General features: G+C 44.6%; 1 protein-coding gene across 1 annotated transcript in view; it reads left to right on the forward strand.

The window, feature by feature from the left end:
- The first annotated feature begins 16,021 nt into the window (after positions 1-16,021).
- The window catches only part of PPP1R14C (protein phosphatase 1 regulatory inhibitor subunit 14C), a 54,759-nt gene continuing 48,251 nt past the window's right edge, over positions 16,022-22,529 (forward strand). Inside the window, exon 1 of the mRNA XM_062641649.1 lies at positions 16,022-16,391. Coding sequence (XP_062497633.1) covers positions 16,113-16,391 — 279 coding nt within the window. The 5' untranslated portion in view covers positions 16,022-16,112. The remainder of the gene's footprint in view (positions 16,392-22,529) is intronic.

Raw genomic sequence — 22,529 nt, forward strand, 5'->3', positions numbered from 1 at the left:
CCAATAAAATAATTTCCATGCTTCAATTAGATACGTGTGTATTTCTCCCCCCCCCCCCATCTAATCAGGACAAGCTGAATTACATCAGACGGGGCCATCATGCCTCCTTAGGCATGGACTGGCAGCTGTAGAGATAGCAGAGCACTGCTTTGCTCTGCAGGCAGCAGACATTCCTGTTGCAGGCAGAAGATTATAACCTGTCAAGTCAAAGTCTTAATCTCTTCTCAGTCATGAGTCAGTGATGAAATGGCAGTCAGAGCATGCACAGGCAGCAGGAGAAAGATTTGTTGTGGCTAATGAGAACACTAAAGGAGAAAAAAATCAACCGACTTTAACTGAAAATATAGAAGACTACAGTATGAGGAACAAACTTTAATGGCAGTACTCACAAGAAAATTAGAAATAAACAACCTAGCCATGCTATGAGGAGAGCAGCTTATTTAAAGTCATCTATTAATTTTGATGAATATGTTGTAAATGTTTTGACAGAAAAAGGAACATGTTGTGTCATGGTAATCTATGTACATTGGGGATTCACAAATCCTGTAGCTAATATAAGAAAAATGGAGATCAGCTGGGTAAAAACACTGTTGACAAACAGCTCATCATTGCTGAAGTACTTACTGGTAGAATCATTGCTACCATTAATATCGTATCTCTTATAATAATAATAATATTGTACAGTCTAATATGTTCATTCAGGCATGGTGCAAACTCAGAATTAATTTCTCTCCCTCCCTTCAGCCAAAATAGAACATCTGTTTCTTCTTTTTATCTTTTTTGTTTTTTTTTAAGAGATTCCTAAAAATGTAACTCAGACAAGCACTGTTCTGCCTTCTCTTTCATGAAGCAGGGATATGCTTCTGCTAGCATGTACGTCAGACTAGAGATAAAGTCAGGCATGCATCTTTTCATGGAAGCACCTTTTTTTTACTAACAGACCGTAAGACAGAAATCCTGCAGCCAAATTCTGTGGCCCAGAATACTAGGGAGGAGAATGGAGAAAGCCTGTTAGGAGACACTGGCTCCAGCCACGAAACACTGCAATACTTCTATTCACTTAAAAACCTGTAGAAAGGCTGTTTAATAATATTTTTCAAGACAATTGCTGGCTAGAAGTGTTTTAAGGTGTGATAGGTTGTACCAGCTGCTAAGGGTATGTAGTTAGTGAATGTTTGTTTTCCACTGCCTAAATAGCAACCTTATACTTAGAGGGCTCAAGCAGAAAGCTGGAGAGGTTGATTCTAGGAATGCTTCATAGTCTCCTTAAAAGAATGGCTCATCTAAGGAGACTGGTCTAGCCACACCAGTGCAGCACCCCCAGCCTCTGCTGAAGGCACACTGTGAGAAGCCGGGTATATAAACCCAAATGAAGCTCTGCAATGACACTGCTACACTGCTTCTAGCTCTTGTTCAGAGTCAGGAAAGGCAGTGCTGAACAAGGCTCGCTGCTTTGGATTCAATTTGGGTATCTTCTACAAAAGCGGAAGGTTTTTTTGTGGAGACAGTGTTCTCACGGGAGAATGGATAATTGGTACATAAACTCTGAATAATCCTGAAAGATACAGCAAGGCCATGAGAGGCCTGAGGAAGCTTAAGCAAGCAAGATAAGAAGAAGCTGGAATTCACTGAGTTAATGAGAACTGTGGACTGTTGGCAAGCTTTTGAGGTCAGGTTCTCACACCTGTGCTTAACCAATTATATGTTAGTCACTAAGGGTCTTCAAGACATGTATCCAATCATAATATGCCAAATCATTGAAAGTGCATGTAAGAAATAGTATATAAGGAGTTAAGGCTTTGTAATAAATTTGGCAATGACTTGATCACACTGATCGTCTCTGCATTGTCCGTGACTCCTGCATCAACAAGTGGCGCCCGAACAGGGACCCTCCGATGGGTAACTCGATGAAGATGAGTTTGAAGGTCTGACAAAAAGGAGGGGGCGGAGAGCAGGCTGAAATTCAGCACTGCCCCAGTGCTGGGAAGTCAGACATCTGCAAAACTTTGGGAATCTCGCCCTGATCAGGTGAGCGGCCGGGGAGGACTGCAGTATGATAGTGCCGCTTTACAGAGGCTGTTAAAGTGGTCCCGTGATCGCAAGGTTAGTAAAGGGACCAAAGGTGCACAGAAACACTCTACACTTTGGAGATTGGTGTTTGAGACTTTGAAAGAGATGAAATTGGAAAGGGCGGTGGTAGCTTCTGTATTTGCCACCACAGCTCCAGAAGGGGCTGTCTCCCCTAGCCCCCACCATAGTGCTGTGGCTATGACTTTTGCACCTCCTGTGGTACCTGGAACGGCACTGAAAATATCAGCCCCTCAAGCCGATGAAAGCAAGAGCCAGGTCAGCAGATGGCCACATACCGAATGAGAGACACCTGACAAGAAGGACATAGCTGCGAACAACGGAGACCCTGAGTTCGACCCAGGATCAGACTCCGAGTCCCCTGAATCCGAGCCAGATTTATATCCTCTGCTTCCAGACTCTGACTCGTCATCTCCCGGGTCGGTCTGCTCAGCTCATCAGCAACTACTCACTGGCCTTGGAGACGCTCAGCTGCAACAATTGATGAAAAAGCTTGAAGCCCTCGAGACTCGGATTGAGACATCTCTATCGGTGCCACCACCTTATCCTCCGCAAAACCCCTTCCTTAAAGAAGGCAAACAGGGGAGGGGGTGGGAGAGTTATCGGGGTGCACAAATCTTGCGCACTGTTGGCGCGGGTTAATCAAAGATGCAATTATTACAGGTGAATTTTCTGCAGTGGGCCTTTCTGCATGTCCTGTGTTTACTACACAACAGGGGGTAAAGAGTGGGAAGCTCTTGATCTCAAAATAGTTAAGGAGGCCCGACAAGCAGTGACCACATATGGGTTAAAATCCTTTTATACTCAAGCTGTATATGTTATGATTTTTTGTGCTATTGACAGGAGACTTTAATGACCCCCCTGCTATAATACATGGTCAGGCATTAGGTTCAGGTTATATGACTAAAACTCTGGGTATTCTGGTCCAGTACAAGGATTTGGAAACCGGCATTTGGAAAGGTCCTGCGGAAGTAAAACTGACAGGTTGAGGTTATATGTGTGTAAATTACAGATTCTGGTTTGCAGTGGGTGCCAGCTCAATGGGTGAAGCCCTGGAAAGAGTCAGCAACACTCCAGGACATCCCCCTTGTCAGTGATTGAATGAATTGAAATTTGAGCTTAGGACATCCATTTTATGGATGTTTTCAGTCCTTCTTAAAGGGAAGGGAGCAACCTTTTTTACATTAAACAAACAAACAAAAAACCAAAAAGAAAAAAAACCCACCACCCACCCCCATGCCCCCCTCCCCCAGACCTCCAGGGAAGCGAGATCAGCGCGGGATACAGACGTATTGTGTGATTTTCTGGTGGTGGGAAGGTCTCTTTTATGCTCTTATCAGGGGTATTGGGCATTCTGTGATGGACCGTGGACTTGGTATCCCTTATACAACTCATTTGATAGTCTCTCTGTGATACTCATGTACTAGAAGTTGGTAAATATAAGTATGTCCACGTTTCTGTCGACCTTTGGAGACCTTTATAGATTTTGCTGGCCACTTCTTCCAACATAGGCTGGCCACCTGTGTCAGAATGAGTGTGCATTTTGGTCAGTATAAAAGCCCAAGCCTCATGCGCTGTGGGGGTGGCAGAGCCTCTGCGGGGACGCCTGCTAAGGATGAGCCTGCCACCTCGCAGTGTGATGATGCTTCTCGGAGCTGGTTTCCTGTTAGTCTCCACAGGGTCCTTTTGCCATGTTCTGTACATGGGACGGTAGTGGAGTAATGATTGTCTGGATTTTGTGCTTCAGATATTGTAGTTGTGTGGCGTGTGCTTGTGGGATCCCATACGTGTGTGTGTGTGTGTTGAGGGCAGATGGTGTTCTGTGTATTTTTTGTTGTTGGGTTCATGTAAAAGTTTTTTAACCGGTAGCAGTTTAACATTTCGGGCAAGAAAGGGTTAATGCAAAAGTGCGGTTGCCGGCAGGTATTTATGGCTGCTGCTGAAGGAGGCAGGCAGCTGTAGCTGCTGCCAAGCAGGCTGGCGTTTGTAGCTGTGCAAAGCAGGGTGAGCGACTTTTGGGAAAAAAACAAAACAAAACAAAACAAACAAACAAAAAAAACCAAAAAAGCTGACCTCCGATTCAGCTCCCGGTGCTCCACCAGCGGAACGGCCAGGATGGACGCCAGAGCTGAGGAGTGAAGGAAAAAAACAAAAAAAACCCAACCAACGAACCAACCAACCAAAAAAAAAACAACAAACCCCAACCTCTCAATCTATTGAGGTATTGAGGCAGTTTGTAGAGACACCACAGACAAAGCCTAAAGACCACCTGCAACACAGTGGGTGCATGGTAGGAGCCTTGCTTAGTATGTTTAAGGTAACCTGGGGGTGAATCCAATTCTTGGAGGAATAGATAGATCGGTTGAAATAAGAACCGCTAACTGAAAAAGCGAGAGGGGTAGTGCAACCACAAGCTTTATGGGCTGTCACCTAAGCAGCATCAGGGTGGCAGAAAAAAAGAGGCAATGATGCAGGAAACTCCTGGACAGTTAACAATGTGCAGTTTAACCTGTCTACTTCTCAAGAACTGATAACCTGGGGGAGGGGCTATATTTGTGCCCTCCTGCCTACAGGTCCATGGCGACTGCCTGCAAAGTTTGTCAAGCCTTGCCATGAGCTGGACAGACGAATGGAAAAACCTGATGCCTCAGCTACAGGAGCTGACCGTGAGTACCCCAAGCAGAACGAGATAGAGGAAGAGAAAAACAAATGACTGCAAAACATCACTTGGGGACAACTGAAAATTAACATCCTGAATATGTGTGCTTGTAAAGTAGCTATTATTAGAGGCTGTGATTTTGTGTATAAAACCACCTGTATTTACTAGCCAGTTGCTAATGAGGGACTACACCTTGTATTGTATGGATTTGTCACTTGTAAAAGAGATGTTAGAGTACGGAAATTTGCAGTAGCTGCTAGAAAATGCTAAGGCAAAAGCTGGAAGGATTCTAATACAATGATAGTGTTATAAAGCAGGTGATGGAACAAATTAAGAGGGTGGGAGAATTCCACTGGTAAGAAATTTCTTTGGCCAGTCCCTCGCTGCACCCTGTAATAGTTACTCCGCTAATGTAAATTTGTGTGTGCCTTGCTGTAGTAGCGACTTGTTACTGGATGAAGCAGGTGAAACTCTGCATTGACAACAAGGTGCAAGGACTGAGGCTGACAAAATGCCTGCTACCACAGTCAAGGGTAAGACTGGGTTGGCCTCTGTTGTTTGCCACCAAGAAGAACCTTTAGCTCCGCTGCTGGCTGCAACCCAGCAGGCGTGGAGCGGTGGGAACACATGCCATGCCAGACCTTGATGTGAAGGATGGCCTCCCCTGTTATCAGAGAGCCATACAGCAGAAAAAAGGGGCAGGCCCAGCAGCCTGTAGTTGGCATATGTTGGAGATATAATCTAGCCCAAATCCCCTGCTCAAGTAGGGTCATCCAAAACATATATAAAACAAAAAGGGGGAGATGTGGAGACAGTGTTCTCATGGGAGAATACATAATTAGTACATAAACTCTGAATAATCCTGAAAGATACAGCAAGGCCATGAGAGGCCCGAAGAAGCTTAAGCAAGCAAGATAAGAAGAAGCTGGAATTCACTGAGTTAATGAGAACTGTGGGCTGTTGGCAAGCTTTCGAGGTCAGGTTCTCACACCTGTGCTTAACCAATTATATGTTAGTCACTAAGGGTCTTCAAGACATGTATCCAATCATAATATGCCAAATCACTGAAAGTGCATGTAAGAAATAGTATATAAGGAGCTAAGGCTTCGTAATAAATTTGGCAATGACTTGATCACATTGATCGTCTCTGCGTTGTCCGTGACTCCCGCGTCAACATTTTTTGACTGCTTTTCTGAGGTGCCTGTGGCAGCACTGTATAGAAAATGTAGCTGCCTAACCACGGGCTTGGGATTCAGCTCTGAAAAGGGAGGGCAGTCAAAGTGGATTTATTAACTTTACCTATAATTGCCTCATTTCCTACTGCTACAGAGCTGTACTATGTATCATTCCAGGGATAATGTAGATGGATGAATATAAATGCATTGTTGCTAGAAAAAAATATGAGTGTGAAGTGCACTTATGTATCAAAAAATATCCATGGATAGATAATTCAACAAGAGCATACCTGAGCTGAAGGACCATTTACACATAGCACCAAATATTGGTGCAGTCTTTTTCACATGCTCTGCCTCTCTACATTTTTTCAGTCACCTTGTGTTTTCTAGAGCAGCTGCTTTAGATCCAGCCTCATCACCACAAAGCACATAATTTAGCAGGTGTATCTTATGAAACTCAATTTTTGCCTGTTTTTCCTTGGATTCATGAAGCTGCTTCTTCCATTCTCAGGATGATCCATGGCAAATTGCAATCTTCTCCCATTTACAACATACCCGTGGCTTTTTATTGTCTGTTCTTTAAAGATTAATTACTAATGTACTAACCCACAGAAGGCAGCATATAGCTGCACATCATTTCTTCTAATGCCAAAGGTTCTTTCTGAGGTCAGTCTGGTGAGTTTTTGAGAATCAATACAGAGGGGCTTAGGAATAAGAATCATTACAAATGCCCTAAATGATTAATGATTAATTTAACATTAGCTAGGATGCCATATTTAAAAGTAGTAGCATACTTCCACTTTTTAAATGCAAAATATTACTTGTATTACAAGTAATATTCCTCAATACCATACCTTGCACATTGCATAGGGCCAAAATATATAATAGAATTAATAATTTTTAATTAATATGAAATTAATTATTAATTAATATATCACATTTACATAGTAATGTGTGATGGAGGGGCATTTTCAGGCTGTGGGGCAGATGAAAATTGAGCTATGTAATAAAATTCATGCATAAATTACTAATGGTACCCTATCTAAGGCTGATATATTGACTAACCCTCCTATGAATATCAAACAGGTCAGTGCACTAAGAGGTTACTAACTAGCTGATGCTTGTGGTGTTTTCCTTATGGTAGTTTGAAAGGAAAAGAAAATAACCCAGATGTGGATGGTATTTTCACTATTGCAAGAAACACATGGCCCCATTTTGCAACATTTCTCTGAATTTGACTTTAGGAAACAGTTTTATGAAGTGCTGATACTCAGGCTCTCGTGGTGCTGAGAAATGAGCAAGGCCAGAATGGCAGAATAGCTTTAAAGCTGACTGCAGTTAAAGAGTAACCTGTGTTTATTGAACCTGACAGCGCTCTGCTCACCTCCCATTACAATTAGAAAGTTAAATATAGGACAATACCTATAGGTAAAAGCTCCTAAATCATCTGTGAACTATCCATTTCTTTGAAGCTTGTTAAATGGAGGCAATCTAGCCAGGCATTCAACAGATCAACCAATATGCATATTTGTCCAAGCAAATTAAATTCTGCAGCAGTCTTATCACTGTATAAACCTTGCTGAGCTGAATCTCCTGGAAAATGACTTAAGCCTCAGTGGGGAGGAGATGCTAAATTGTGCCTTATACTGAAAATTACTATGGATAATCTCATTTTTACACTTAAAAAAATGTAATTTTTGTACACACATGACAATGTGTTTTTAACCTCTGCTCTGTTGTGTCAAACCATAATGCACAAAGTTTGGGAGGGGGAGTGTCTCCTACTACAGATTTGTAAAAGTACTTCAGATAATGGGACTTTCATCTTAGTAATATTGCAATGAATTATTATAAATATGTTGTATTTATGAATATCTTATACTTGAACATAGAATATTTCTTTTCATACGTTATTTAGACAAAGCTGCTAAGTGCAGCAAAACTGCATGAATGCCCCAGAGCTAGATGGCTGTTCTACACATAAAAGCTTGTTCATTTAAATTGCACATGTTTAGAGGGGGCTTTTGGATTTCCCTGTTAAAAAACAGTTTAGTACAGAAATAGCCACAGAAATTAGGACTGGAGGGCACTTCTAGACTATGTCTTTACAAGAAACAGGGCCATGACCTCTTCCTTCGTCCTGAGCGCAAATACCATGTTGTAGTTGAATACTTTCCCTCCTGAATGTAACAACCAGAGTGCTGGAGTTTTTTGGAGTGGCAGAATCTTTGGAGATTAGGTCCCCAGGACAGTGACCAGTGCAGGACTGAGCTCCAGTGGGGATTTTACTGGTAGCTTAGCTAGTAGTTTGGTACCAGTGCTTGAGCCTGCTGCCAGTGCTGGAGAGCATAGGGGGATAGGTGTAGGCTGGGAGGCTCCTGGTTCATCTCCTTGCCTTAGGGCTGGGAATAAACAAACATCTCCAGAGGATTCCACAGCCTTCCTAACCATTTCTCTATGTATTTTGCCATTTCTCTATCCCTATTGTTGGAAGTACTTTCACCACGTTTAATCAAAATCTACTTTGCTTCAGTTTAAGCTCATTATTCCCAGTGCATACCACATGAGATTGAGAGAACATTATTTCCCTCAGCTTTATTGTCACTTCTGCGTTTTGTAAATGAAATATTTCTGGTTCCTTTAGTCTGTCCCTGTAGGTTATTACAGAAATGGCATGTCTTTTAGACCTCCAATCATTCCAGTTGCTTCCCTCCAATTTTTGCCAAGTTGGTCCAATCTCTTCTGGAGTCTCACACTCCTAACAGGTGCCTTACCCACAGAATCTTGCACAGTAGAAAAACTTTGTGTCACATATGCATGACATTCTTCTTGATACATCCCACTATGATGTAGTTTTTCTTCACCATGGCATGCTTTTGACTTATTCTCAGCCTGTGATTCAGATCCCATTGGTCCTTGTTGGTCGAACTGCTGTCAAATTCACATTTTCCAATAATGTATTTAAGCAGCTGACTACTCCAAAAGAATGTGGAGCGTTTGCATTTCTTTTATTGAATCACATCCTGTGATATACATATAAAACTGATTAAACATTTTTGCTGATGATCTACGTTTTGCTGATCTTTCTTCAATGCCTGCATCTTCCAATCTTCCATGGTTTTCATTTACTAGATTTTGAGTGGCAACTTGGCATATACTTAAGGTTTGAAAAGTATGTTCAGCAGTCTTGTGAAGATCATCCAGAAAGTCACCTGAGCAGTAGAGCTTGCTTTACTTTTGCTCCTCATTTTGTTCACTGTTCAAACCGCAGCTGATAGCTTTCACCAGCTAGCCCTCTTGATTGTTTATGCGGCCTCCGTCAAAGTAGCTTCTATCTTGGAAGAACATGCACTGGGATAGCATCAATTACTTAATGCTTTTAACAGTTCTGTGCTCTTGACATCCCTTGTTATAGCCAGAGAGACCACAGACTCTTTCCATGCTAAACAGCCCAGTATCTTTCCTGCTTTCCCAAAGGAGGTAACTAACATCTTAGGAAGTTTAGCATATCTTCCTTGTACAACAGCATCAGGTTTTAGCTGCACATCCATGCCAACTTTTAAACAGTCCTGAGTTCACTCTGCATATATCTTTCTGTAGAATGCTTTGAGGTGCAGGGCTGAAGGGATGTGAGGCAAAGCAGGACTATTGGCACCCAAAATGCCAAGTGATTGTTTTCTGTCTAGCTTGCTCTTTTTTTCACTTCCCCCCCCCCCAGATGCAAGCACCTGAGTGCCATCACTCACCACTAATTGCCAAGCAAAACGGGTAACACACATTCTGTCCCTCCTGTACAGGCTAGCCAAGATATGCAGAATAACTTATTATCATTCTTCATTATTTCTTGAGTGCAAGTGAAATGGAGTGTGTAGCAGAGGTGACAGGTACCAGTCTGGGAGACAACTGGTACAGAATATTAATCTAGTGTCTCACTCTCTAACCAATGCTTTCTTTTGCTATTTTTGTTTGTCTCTTTTTATGGACTAATACAAATACTTTATCTGTGTCACTCATTTTCTCCTTTTGTATTAAACCAAGGGGTTAATACTTCTGTGTAAGCAGAGTGGGATTCAAGGGCAAAACAGCAATCAATATTACTAGAGGCTGTGGGATGTTAATTGTTCAGCCCTGCTTCATGCTTTGTTTTGCTTTTGGTTTGTTGTTTGGTTTGTTGTTTTTCTTTTCAAATCTTTTCCTTTATTGATCCCCTACCTCCCTACTAATCCCTCCCAGAAAAAAGGGAAGGCTGTCCACGTCTTTCTAAATAAAAGTGACAGCTTGGGTGGTAGAGCTCAGATGAGCAATCATAGGTTATTTGTACCAGGAATTGCTGATGTTATTGAGGGCAAGTGCAAGTAAACAGAGGTTACCTACTGATCACTACTTCTTTAGTTGTTATCTATCCTCAACACAAAGTAGTATGACAGCACAGCCCATGTATCCCAACATGACAGAACACAAGAGGTGCTCAGGGATGTTGTACTTGGTACTTGGGAGCACTCTGAATTTCTCACTGCTTTCTGAGATGCAATAGTGGGCATATAGACCACCTATTCCACAGAGACTAAAGGGCCTGGCATCCTTTCACACCACTGAGGCTGCAAAAGCAGCTGAGAGAGATGGAAACGAATGGTGCCTGGGTCCCATGCCGACTGTCGAGATGTGCATGCAGGAGGAGCCCAAAGGGCAAGTTTATCCCTGAGGACACCAGCTGGACAGCCATAGGAAGGACTTAGGAAAGGAGAGGAGGTTCCTATGGACAGCTAATACACATGGGTCCTAATTAGCCTTCTTCTCTGGGAGCAGCTACATAAATGTATCATGTGGTTCTACTCTATGTGTGTAAGGTGAGAGTTCGGAGAAATTCCACCAAACAGGAATGTGGCCACCGCTGACAGACTTCAATGCACCACAGCAACTACTGCAGAAATGTGGCTACAGTCACATGCCATACTTGGATCTCTGCTCTGAGACAGGAAGAGGTTGTCATTGTGCATGCTTACTTTGTATGAAATCATACAAATTTATTTTCCCTTCTATTTTTTAATCCCTCTCCTGAAGCAGTTACCTTGTACTTGATTGTAGCTTGGCCTGTGAAACTCATGAGTACGCAACAATCTCCTCTTGAAATGCAAGTCTTCCAAAGTTTCCTTATCAGAGTGTCTCAGGCTATACACAGATTATATCACAAGCAAGAAGGACCAAAGCAAACACTCCGACATAGCAAATATTTGCTTTGTCTCATTATTTTATATAACTAGTATCAGAATTACTGTTTTGACCACAGGTATTACAGTGGGGGGAGAGGAGGTGAGCAGTGAACCAGTCATTTCTCCTTTACAAGAAAGGACAAATAGGAAAAAGCAGCCCTAGGTAACAAACATTTCCGAAAACCATACTCTGAGGAGCTTTTTAGTAAAGGCAAAACAAATTAAAAAAGTGGGGGTTTGGAGCATCAAAAGGATGGCTGGAAGAACAGAAAGTCAGCAGTACTGAGAATGATGGGTTGACACAGACACAGTGTCTTTGGAGGATGGAACATCAATATCACAAACAGATGAAAAGGGATTGAAAATGAAAACAAAATTGTAATGTGTCTGGGGAGACAAGGAAGTTACCAGTCAGAGGGAGGGGCATTAATTAGGACATGCAAAGTAGAAAATCATTTAGAGACATAGAACCCATTAACAGCTCATCGCCCCAGGCTAAATTTAAATAGGAGACACAAAAATGGCACTTCTACACTGTCTGACACGCACCCACTACTGCTGTGATGAAAGCAGAGCTTAGTTCTGCAGTGGTTTATGAACTATGGCAGTAACCCCCCTGAACTGCTTTTGCTTATTGATGGGGAGGATGGCCACACTGATCTAAGCAAGGCAATGCATAGGCCTGGAGTACCCACACCAGAGGGTGGAACCTTCTCCAAGCTGAGTGGGCTGTCAAGGCTCATTGATGAGACACTCTTGTCCCACAAAAGTACTATTAAATAACTCAACACAGTGTCTTCAGACTCCTCAGATGCAGTCACCAGGCACATGGCAGACAATCTGGTTGGTGGAAGTTTCCGGTAATCGTGCAAAAGAGAAGCCCTGTGACAATGAATTTTGCTGTTGTGCCTGTGGCAAAGTCTCACGGCTCACCAACAAGATGCCATGCAGAGCTCTTAAATGGCGGGGCAGACGGTAGACAAAGACTGTCTAGCGCTGCAAAAATAATGGAGTCTGCCATTACCCACACCAGAGATTCCCTGGCAACTCCTAACTCAGGTATTTTGTTAGCAAGCCAAGGAATACAAGCATGAAACAACTCCTGTGATTCTGAGAGCATGTAAAGTCTCATGTGCATTTCAATAAGGAAATAAAATCACCAACTGATGTGAACTAAGCAGGTTAAAACAATTTTGTGCTGCTGAAAATCTGCAGCTATGAGTCTTCCACTCAACTAATTTCTTCCTGAACACATTGATGTGTGAAGTGGAAATCACCAAAACTACATACACATGAATCCCTTAAAGAGAAAATGTCTTGGGTAAATAACAGATAGGAAACTGAATGAGACTTCATGACACATACTGGATTGTTTCAGAGACCTGTAACTTCTTATTTCCAAAGTTGTTCAGAAGAGAACATGGAAACAACTAAGAGTGGAAAGCCATGGAGAAGAGGCAAGCTGCAGGGATCCTTCCTTTGAGTAGCCTCTGGGAAATGAAATCTTGTGGAGAGCAGCATAAAAAGGGTCTTGGTTTTGGCCACTTTAGTATTTGACAGCATAGGAAAATGGGGATTTAGGTTATTGCTGACAATAACAAGCCTAAACTTCGTTTCCTAAATAGCAAGCTTGCCTAGATAACAACCGTTAGCCACAGAAATGAGTCCACACTAACACTGTGACAGAAGTGACAGAAGGTCAATTGTTTAGGAAGAGAATATACCTGCTGTCAAACAGGGTAACTGAAGGTGAATAGACAAGTAGTGCTCAGTGCCTTGAACCTGCAAGGCCACTGCATAAGCCTCCTGAAAAATTACTCCAGATGCTCTCCAGTGTTTTCTTTGACTAGACAACAGGTTAGGACCATGCAACATGTGCATGGGAAGTGGATACAGCTTCACATTGTTACATTCAGGAGAGATCCCCACATCCACTCTTTGGGAAAGAAACATAGGAAAGTACAGATGATGCAAGTGATCTAGAGGCCTTTGGCATTTCTTGATTTCCTTATCCTGTAACCAGATACAATGTTCTTGTTAGAGAGACCACTCAGAGAGCGCAATATTAGTGTTGTTGTATTTTATCTCCCCTGTGGTTGTATTGATCAACCTTTAGTTTTAGATGAAGTGCAGCACTGTGATTTTGATTTAGCAGCTGGAAGACCCCTCGCCTATGAAGCCTGATCTCTTGTGTCCTGAATTAATCCCTCAAGGTAGGTCTGAAACTGGGGCTGAAGGGTTGGGAAGGATTGTTCCTCCCTCTGCCATGTTAACTCTTGTCTTTGTTATGGGTGTAACCATTAACAGCTCCCTTGTGGCATAGAGAAGTATTTGCGAGGAAACTTCTTGCTCCAGGAAATGCTCTCATACGCCTCCAGCCACTCAGGAGCAAAGTAGAGATTGTGCCCACACAGAGCTGCATTGCTCGTTCCCAGGATATTAGCAGATCTAAACATTTTTGCTCAACTTTGACTTTTAAACAACTAGATCTTTCTTTCAAATGAAGCAAAATCATTGCAGGAAAGATTCTTGGCAGCACTTTTTGCCCTGGCTTCCTGAGGAATGCACTTGCTTTAGAAACTGAATGAAAAAACCAATGGCACATAAAGCTGCCTTATGACAGTGCTGGCAGTTCTACCAGTTTCTCATCCGCCTATGATTACCAACCACTACGCATTATGTTAGAATTGTAACTTTGAAATGATAACCTCTGAGGACATGCTTTTTAACCTCCACTACCTCATTTTCTACTCTAAGAGTATCGCAGAAGTGCCATTTGAAAAGCGGGTGCCAGCTTTTAAATGTGTGCAGTGGTTTTAATATACAATTAATAATAGTACTGAAAAAGTTCTTCAGCTGAGACTGTCTGCATTCTCACACTTGGAGTCAATAAGAGTATTTTAGTCATCTGTACACCTGATATTTACTACAGCAGGGAACAAAGCTCTGTGTTTCCAGCCAACTTAGGTCCGGTGTGGAACCCCTTAGGGTTCTTTTGGCTCCAGAAAATATCCTATTGTGATGACAATTTGAGTATTCCCGCTTTATACCCCACAGAGCAGCAAGTGTGATGCTTAGTGTGGCTTTAAAAAGTGTCTCAGGTAGTATTTACTTTCTTTTGCATTAATCCATGTTCTTTTCTCAGCAACCAAAACCAGTCTGTAAAGACGAAAATGTTCCTGCTCTGAACAGGAAAGTTTCAAGTTTTGTGGTTGAGAATGTCAGCACCAGACTTCCAGCATGACGTGCAGAGCTGAAGACCCAAATTATAGGCCACTCCAAACTGAAAAGTTTGAAAGAGCTGCTCCCCTCTTTCAAAAACTCCTCTGCATCTTTTTGGTTTCCCTAAGAACAAGCTGTTGATGATGGTATTTCCCTACTGTACTTACACTAGCCTGGATTTATAAAAGCCAGGCAGGCAACATTACTCAGCTGCAGCTAGCAGCAAGATTTGCTTGGGTACTGGTGGAGAAGGCTGTCCAGTGGGTAAGAAAGGCTCCTTGCAGAAACTCAGACTTGTACCCTGTGGTGTTCTCTCAAGCTTTGCCTGCATCCCGAGCTTCGAGTGTGACCTACACTGATGCCTAGTTGCAGTTACTCGGTATCTCTGAAAATCATGTGATCCCTACACACATATAATGAGCTCAACTTTGTATGCTTTGCTTTGAAGAACTGGTGCTTTTTTTAGGTGAAAATCTAAAAGCTATCATAGCATTTAAGACCAATAATAAGATTTAATTTCTTGATCATATTACATGATGACATCTTTGGTGGCACAAGCTGAGCTTTACCTAAACAGCTTGATGAGGCTTCAATGACTCATGCTAGCCTCTTGTTCAGCCATGTGTCAAACGCAGAGAACTGAGAAGTCTGAACTGCCACCACGGCCACACAGGCATACCAAACAGCAGCACAGATTTGACCAAAATAGGTATGCTCAGGTAATTATGGTTCGTGATCCATGCCCCCTTCACCTTCTCTGCCCTTTGCTGTCTTAAGACATCTTTGACCAGTCAGTGCGTGCAGGTGATGGTCTCCACAGCTGTACCCAAGCTTTGGGACACCAGGCACTTCCATTTGGGATACTGGGCACTTCCAGTTGCAGATCTGCATTCGCATGGCTTCTGCCACTTCTCACAGGCAAACTATTTACTAACAGGGACGGTTCCAGTCCCCAAACCAGCATCTGTGTGATGCTGGCTGGTTATTTGCAGTCATAGGCATATTTTGGTGACTGTGATGGACTGCTGGTGATATCAGTCAGTGCCTCCTGAGGGACACAAGGCTGCTGAAAACACTAGCGCTAACTGGTGCGTCTTAGAAGCGCAGCCATCTCCAAATGGCTAATTGTTGCACTAACTGCTGACAGTACGAAATACTTGCTTTCTATTTGGCTTCACCTCCCTGAAATCATTCGCCCCCCTCCTCCTAACAGAAGAAAACGATCGCATTCCTCTCTTTAACGCTGCAGATATACAATATTTATAAATGCCGTGATGATGAGGCAATACCACCCTTCATTAACGAGAAAAAACCCATCAGCCACCCAGAACGCCGGCGTCCCTGGGCAGCTCCCGGGGACCGCCCTGCCGCGGGCACATGCAGCTCCTACAGCAGCGGAGCAGCCGCACCGGGGTGCCCAGTGGCTCCGCTGCCGGCACCGCGGCTCCCCCTGGGTACCCCGCACTCGGAGCCGCTCTGCCGGTGTGGAGGGGCGGGCCGTGCAGTGCGGTGTGGAACCGAACCGAGCCGTGCCGAGCCGTGCCGTGCCGTGCCGTGCCGTGCCGCCCCTCAGCTGTCCCCGCCCTCTGCCGGTCTGAGCCCAGCCCTCCCGGCGGCGGGGCGGGCTGCTCCGCTGTGCCATGCGAGGCTTTAAACGGCAGGTGCGGGGGAGAGAAGCAGAGGCGCAAGCGGCGGCTGCAGCGGCGGCCCGGCGGTAGGGCGCCTTTCGGCTCGGCGGGAGCCGCGGCGAAGCGGAGCATGTCGGTGGCGACCGGGGGCAGCGAGACGGCGGCAGCAGCAGCGGGCGGCGGCGGCGGGAACCGCGTTTTCTTCCAGAGCCCCCGCGGCGGCGGCGGGAGCGGCGGCTCCTCCGGTGGCTCCTCCCGGGAGGACTCGGTGTCGGCGGTGGTGCAGGTCCAGCAGCGGCGCCACCAGCAGGGGAAAGTCACGGTGAAATACGATCGGAAAGAGCTGCGGAAGCGGCTGGTGCTGGAGGAGTGGATCGTGGAGCAGCTGGGGCAGCTCTACGGCTGCGAGGTGCGGGGCAGAGATAGAGCAGCCGGTCGCCGGCGCGGCTGCTGTTCCCACAGCCCGCCCTGCCCGCCGCTGCACCCCTTGTCCCCGGCATCCTCCTGCCGCCCCGAGCCGCGCTCCGGCCGCGGGCAGGGGAGGGCTGCCGCTGCCACCTCCAAATGACATTCTCGAGCCGCCGCCCCTCGCCTCCGCCGTGCCCAACGGGGGAACGTGTTCCCTGTCCGGCAGAAAGGGTGACCCCGTCACCCCCGAGGTGAACGGGACGGGACCGCCCTTGAGGACCGGCGGCGGCTGCGGCAGGGCCGGGGGTGCCGGCGGTGCCGGGCTCCGGGGGTGGTGCTTGGGCGGGAGCCGCGGGCCCGCGGCAGGGCGGGCAGGGGCGCGGCGGCTCCTTCTCTGGGATGGGAGCGGTCGATCCCCGTTAGCAGCGAGCTGGCCCTGCGCCGGACCAGGGGGGAGAGCGGGGTGCGGGGAACGAGGCGAGGGAAGGTGGAGGAGGAGGAGGCAGCTGAGGAGCGGCGGCGGCTGCTGCGAAGGATGGACCCCGGTGCGGGTACGGCCACCGTTATATCGTGGTTCTGTGTTGCCCTCGGCCCCAGAAGCGGGTAGGTAGTAGCCAGGAAATTACAGTTTGAGGATGAAAATGGAAAACAGTGGGGGTCTGTGTGTTTAATTTGTAGGTATCAAGCCTGTTTTTCTTCACTCTGGGCAAAAAAGTGTTTCCAGTTGAACTGGAGGATTTTTCAAGTTTATTCGAAGGCACAGTAACTGTTCTATATAGACATGACAGTGTTGTGAAGTAAAGGGAGTACCAGTACTTTGTTAAAGCTTCATTAGAAATGCAGACCTTCTAGTTTCCAGGGGATCCTACCTTGAGTATTTACAGTTATAAAGGATCAAAGCATCTAAACTGAGGTTCACCGGTAGTTTTTCCCATCAGTAGCCTAATTTGCTTTTATTAATGACTTTTGAAGTGAGTGTGCATTTTGCAGGGAGCATCTCCGGAGCCAGCATCTCACCCCAGGGTGCCCAGCTGCTCCGGAGCTGGGAAGGCGAGAGCTTGGCAGTCCCGGAGGTGTGGATTTGAGGGCCTAAATAATCAGGCCTGAATAGCTAACACATACATAATACAAATGCTTAAAGAAACTTCCTTTTATGTCAAAACCAGTTTATCAGAAATTTGTTAGAGGGACACATAAAAAATGTGCATGTGACAAGTTAAACCTCCTTTAACTATTCACACCCATCAACCAAAGGAAGGAAAGATACAAATGGAAACTGGTTAAAAATAAGCAGTTGTTACTCTTGGGTCTCTTTCCTCCCCAGCCTCATGATTACTTAGTCCATGTAGCCCATAGGCTGCAAGGTTTTCTCTAAGATCAGAAGTACTTGTGGCTGTTTGCATGAACTGATGGTTTTGTGTCTGCACAAGCTGATAATGTGGTTAGTATCTGGCCTACTGGATCTGTTGCCTCTCACTTGACTCCCGTTGTTCAAAATCACCAGGCCTGTTTGGGGTGTGTGCTGGGTGCTCTTGGTTTACAGAATAATGTGATACATGGGACCAAACTGAGGTTCAGAGGAGCTATCGCTGTTCTTCATGGGATTCAAATAACTGTCTCGCTGGAGGAAAAAATCCTTTCAGTTTTTGCCTTACTGTGGTTGCCACCTCCAACTGAAATAAAAGGATGCCACCCTATTAAGATGGGGACCTTATATGGCTGCATAAAAAGACAGTTTGGTTTCTGAGGTGACTTTTAGGGGGGAAATGGTTTGACATGTCAGATTAAAATGTTTCTGGCTTTGAAGGTTGAGGGCAAAATGTGTAAGTCTTCATTGCTGTTATGCATGAACTCTATCCAGTGTCAGCATGGATGACAGTAGTGAAAAGGTCAAGCAATTCATATGCTATCAGAATAAAGTTGAAGGTGCATGATGAGTGTAGTGATTAAAGACAATAGCAATTTAATGCAAGATGCTTTGCTTCAATCTGCTTGAATTACATTTAGGCTTACAGATGTAGCTCTCAGCCTGAAACTTAATCACCTATGCAGACAGTTAATAACCTTGTCTGAAGGCAGGTTGGTGTGTGTGTGTGTGTGTTGAGAATTGCTTGCTTTGATTTCCATGGGAGATCTGCCACAGCTTCTTCATACGATGCCACTTAAGTTCTGAAACAATCTGAAATCTTCTAGAATGTCAGAAATGGCCATCAAATTGCTAATTCTGGAAGAGCAAACTAGTGTTAGTGTTTCATTGCTGTTCTCATTTGGAGCTCTGTTTCTAAGGAGCAACGTGCTTCATTCCTGGGAAGAGCAGGAATAAATAGAGGGCATTTGCAGTGCAGTACATTGAAAGTCTGCAAGAAGACCTGGGTGTTTCCTTGTGGAACTGCATAAAGGTAGTGCTTGCTCACTGTTTTCCATTTAAACAGTGTTTTCTATTAAATTATGCTAAGGTTCATCAGTAAGTGGGTACTTGCAGAAAGATTCCCTTTATCCACATCTAAACATGTATTCATAGCCTGTTATGTGCTTGCAAGTTAGGTCAGCTATAAGCCTGTTTTGGCTTGATGACAAGGTTGGGAAATACACAGACAGGTTGGATTGTGTTTATTTTCTAGTGGATCTTGTCTTTAGCAGTACACTTTTAGTTTTAAAAATTGGACACCAAGCAGGATAATAGTGGTGGGGAAGTCATTTAGAAGGAGCTCTTTGAGACTATTTTTAATGCTGACCGCAGATCTGCACTACAAAGATCAGCATTAGAAAGGTTGTTTTCACATGGTGCAGACTTCAGAGATAAAAACAAGGCTGAACGGTAAAGGGTTTCTGAGATGGAAAACTTTAATAGAACCAGGGACACTTAAGTAGAATTTGTTTGGCACCGGAATGGGTCAGGCTGATGTACTTGGGTCAAGTGCTTCAGGTGAGTGTCAGTCTGGCTCTTTACTCCTGGAGCTGCTTTATTTAAAAAATAAAGTTTTATAACCTGCTTTTCTTTTTCTGGTTTCTATGAATGCTGGAACTGAAATTGAGGTCACCAGTTGGTATATTGGAAATGAAGTGCCTTAATTGCAGGACTTGACCCAACTTTGGTGTTGACCTTTGCTAGGTATCTTGTTTCTAAAGAGCAGTTTTTCCACAGATGCTTCATGTTTTGGTCTAAGTCCATTATTGGTTAAGAATTGCTAAATAATGCTGCACAGAACAACTTACATCATCACTATTCATTCCCTAATGGTTTGCAACTTGTAGTTCAGCATGAAAGTGATGACAGTCTAGTTTTCCAGATGTATGATCTGTGTTGTGTGCACCTGCCAAAATTGAACAACTTTGTATAGGACAAAAAGAGGCCAGTGCATTTGTCCCCAGAAACCGTTCACCCTCGGAGGTGAATTACTGTGCTCAGGGGTCCTGTCTGCTTGCAATTAGGGCATTTGCTATAAATGGCAGAATGCTGATGGAATGAGTACATTGAGAGCAGACAGATTTTTGCACAGCATTAGTAAACAAGGAAGAAAGATTTTTGCTTCTGCAATGGGTTTGATGAGTGTTTTTCAACATGGAGACTTGCATGTACAAATCAAATGAACCCTTAGGCTTTGCACTCCAAAAGTTGAGTATAAGACTTAGCTTTAATATGAGATACTGCTGAGCTTAGTTGAGTAATCAGCTATTTTATTAGAGTGTGTCTACTCATGTGTGGAAATCTGTGCTTGGCAAAGGATATGATGTTGATCTGGAAGTAACAGGGCATTATGTTCAAGCTTATCTCTCTTCCATTCCAGTGCAAAATACCCTGCAATTCTGTTCCAAAATTCAGCATACAAGAAAATACAGCTAGAAGAGCTGCCCATAAAAGCCCCTCAAGCATTTCCTCTAAGAGTAGAAAGTCATGGCAGACTGAGAGATGTCTTATGTCTCTTATGTCTCTTTCACCTCCTGAGTGGCATGAAGGTCTGAAATGATAAAGGATTTAATGGTGGCAGGGCCAATCTTTGGCCATTAGTTTCAAAAATCAAAAAAGGTATGGTGGGTTATGGAGCGAGGGGAGCAATTTGACTTGATCCTGCATGGATTGAGCTCCCGTTCCCTGGGTGCTCTGTGACCGCAGTGTTGGAGAACCCTCTCTTTGGCCATCTTCCTGAAGCTGCTAGGATATGCTAGCACTGACAGCTTGTCCCTAATATAGCATCAGAGAGTCTGTTGGTCTGTATGCACTTCAGTTTGAACTGGCTGGTGCTAGACAGGAGAAGGCAAAAGGAAGGCTCTAATCTAGGCTGGAGGAAGAGAGCACTAAAGTAAAACTTCCTAGCTTTCCCCTCCTGCTGCACAAATGTTTTGGCTGCAGTGGCAAAGCTAGTGGGAAGGCGTAAAAGATGGTCGGAGAGTTGTGGGGAAGGTGAGCTGTCTGTTTTTGTCAGGCTTTTTGAGAAGGATGGGGTTTTGCTAGAGGAGTTCTAATCACTGTGTTTAAAGCCCAAGGGTAGCTGCCTTGACTGCCTTTTCAAAGTATTTTTCCAATGCTGAGTCTTCGCTGCAGACTGATGTGTATTGGTGGTCTACCAAGAGCAGTGCTGCACGTGCTGAATAATGGCTGCACAGCACCTTGGTTCCTCTGTGCATCTGCGTCCAAACAGGCATGTCTTGTGACTTTGTACACTCGGTTGCAGCTGTTTCTCTCCCTGCTGTTTGGGACTGTATTTATATGGGGCACTGACCTTCCATGCCGTATGGGCCACCTTCTGCACCCCACCGGTGCAGGGGTCAGTGGTTCTGCATGCCCCACGGAGCCTGTCTATCTGAGGCAGTTGCTATGGTTGCCAGTGATCTGGTTTTCTCTGGGTATTGGAATAATGCTGAATAAAATGGTGCAAGGACTTCAGGGCCAAATGCTTCCTCCCCTCACCCCACACATCCCAGCCTTTCCAAAACAGCCTGGTCAGCATGCCACAAAGTGATGTGGACCTGATGGTGTGATCAGGTACTGCTTATTCCTCAGGCGAAGGTGAGGTAATGCTTGAAATTCGTTATTCATTTCTCAGAAAGGCCTTTGGTAAGGAGATCCACTGAGTAAAATGCTACCAAAACAAACTTTTGCTGACTGTCTGACTCTTTGAATAGACTTCCTCTAACTTGGACTAAGATCTAACAATGACAGTTGCACACGGCCTCCTTTCTAAATGGATTAAAAGTGGAAAGAGAGTGAGAGGGGTCTGAGAATTAGAAAGTGACACTCCTTAAGAGGATACAGGTCAGTAGGAAATGTAATAAAGGATTTCCTTCTTCCGGAAATTGTCTGTTATATTCTAGATCCATTGGAGTGAAGTACTTGGAGGTCCATTAAATTGATCAGAAATGTTCAAAAGAAATGATCCACATACAACTATTACAGATGTCAGATCTCCATGCTGCACAGCATGAACTTTGGAGTATTTGCTTGAAGGCAGGGATGCTGCTCAATATACCCAGTTGAAGGGTTGCTCTGATCAGAGACCCTACAAAGGACACGGGCAACACTAGTGTAGCAAAGGCTTTTTATATCGTGTAGCAATCACAGTAAAGCATCTGAATCCCAGAAGGAGAAAATAGGAAGCCCAAAACGGCATGTAAAATACATGCTGTTATTTTCACAGAAGGAGTAGGTTTAGGTACTTGCAAGGGTGCCAAGCACCCGATGGCGGTAGAGGCCAGAGCCTTTTGTCTCTAAGTGTGCTGCTTAAACTCTTATCTTAGATTCTAAAGATCCTAATCTAGTAGGAAATGTACTGCCATTCAGCTGTTTTCCTCCTTTTTTTAAATGCAAAAATTGTACTACATCTCAAAGGAATTAAAAAGAAATTCAGCAAGGCCAAGTGCAAGGTCCTGCACATGGATCAGAGCAGTCTCAAGTGAATACAGGCTGGGCAGAGAAAGGCTGAAGAGCAGCCCTGAGGAGAAGGGCTTGCAGGTGTTTGTTGACTAGAAGCTCAACATGAGTGTGTGCTTGCAGCCCAGAAAGCCATCTGAATGCTGATCTGCATCAAAAGTAGTGTGACCAGCAGGTTGAGGGAGGTGATTCTCCTGCTTTACTCTGCTCCTGCACTAGTACTTCATTCAGCTCGAGCCTCGAGCACAAGAGGGATGTAGACCTGTTGGA

The sequence above is a fragment of the Pezoporus occidentalis genome, unplaced genomic scaffold (assembly GCF_034315485.1).
Source record: "Pezoporus occidentalis ecotype Australia unplaced genomic scaffold, CSIRO_AGI_Poc_V1 ctg7, whole genome shotgun sequence".
NCBI lineage: Eukaryota > Metazoa > Chordata > Aves > Psittaciformes > Psittacidae > Pezoporus > Pezoporus occidentalis.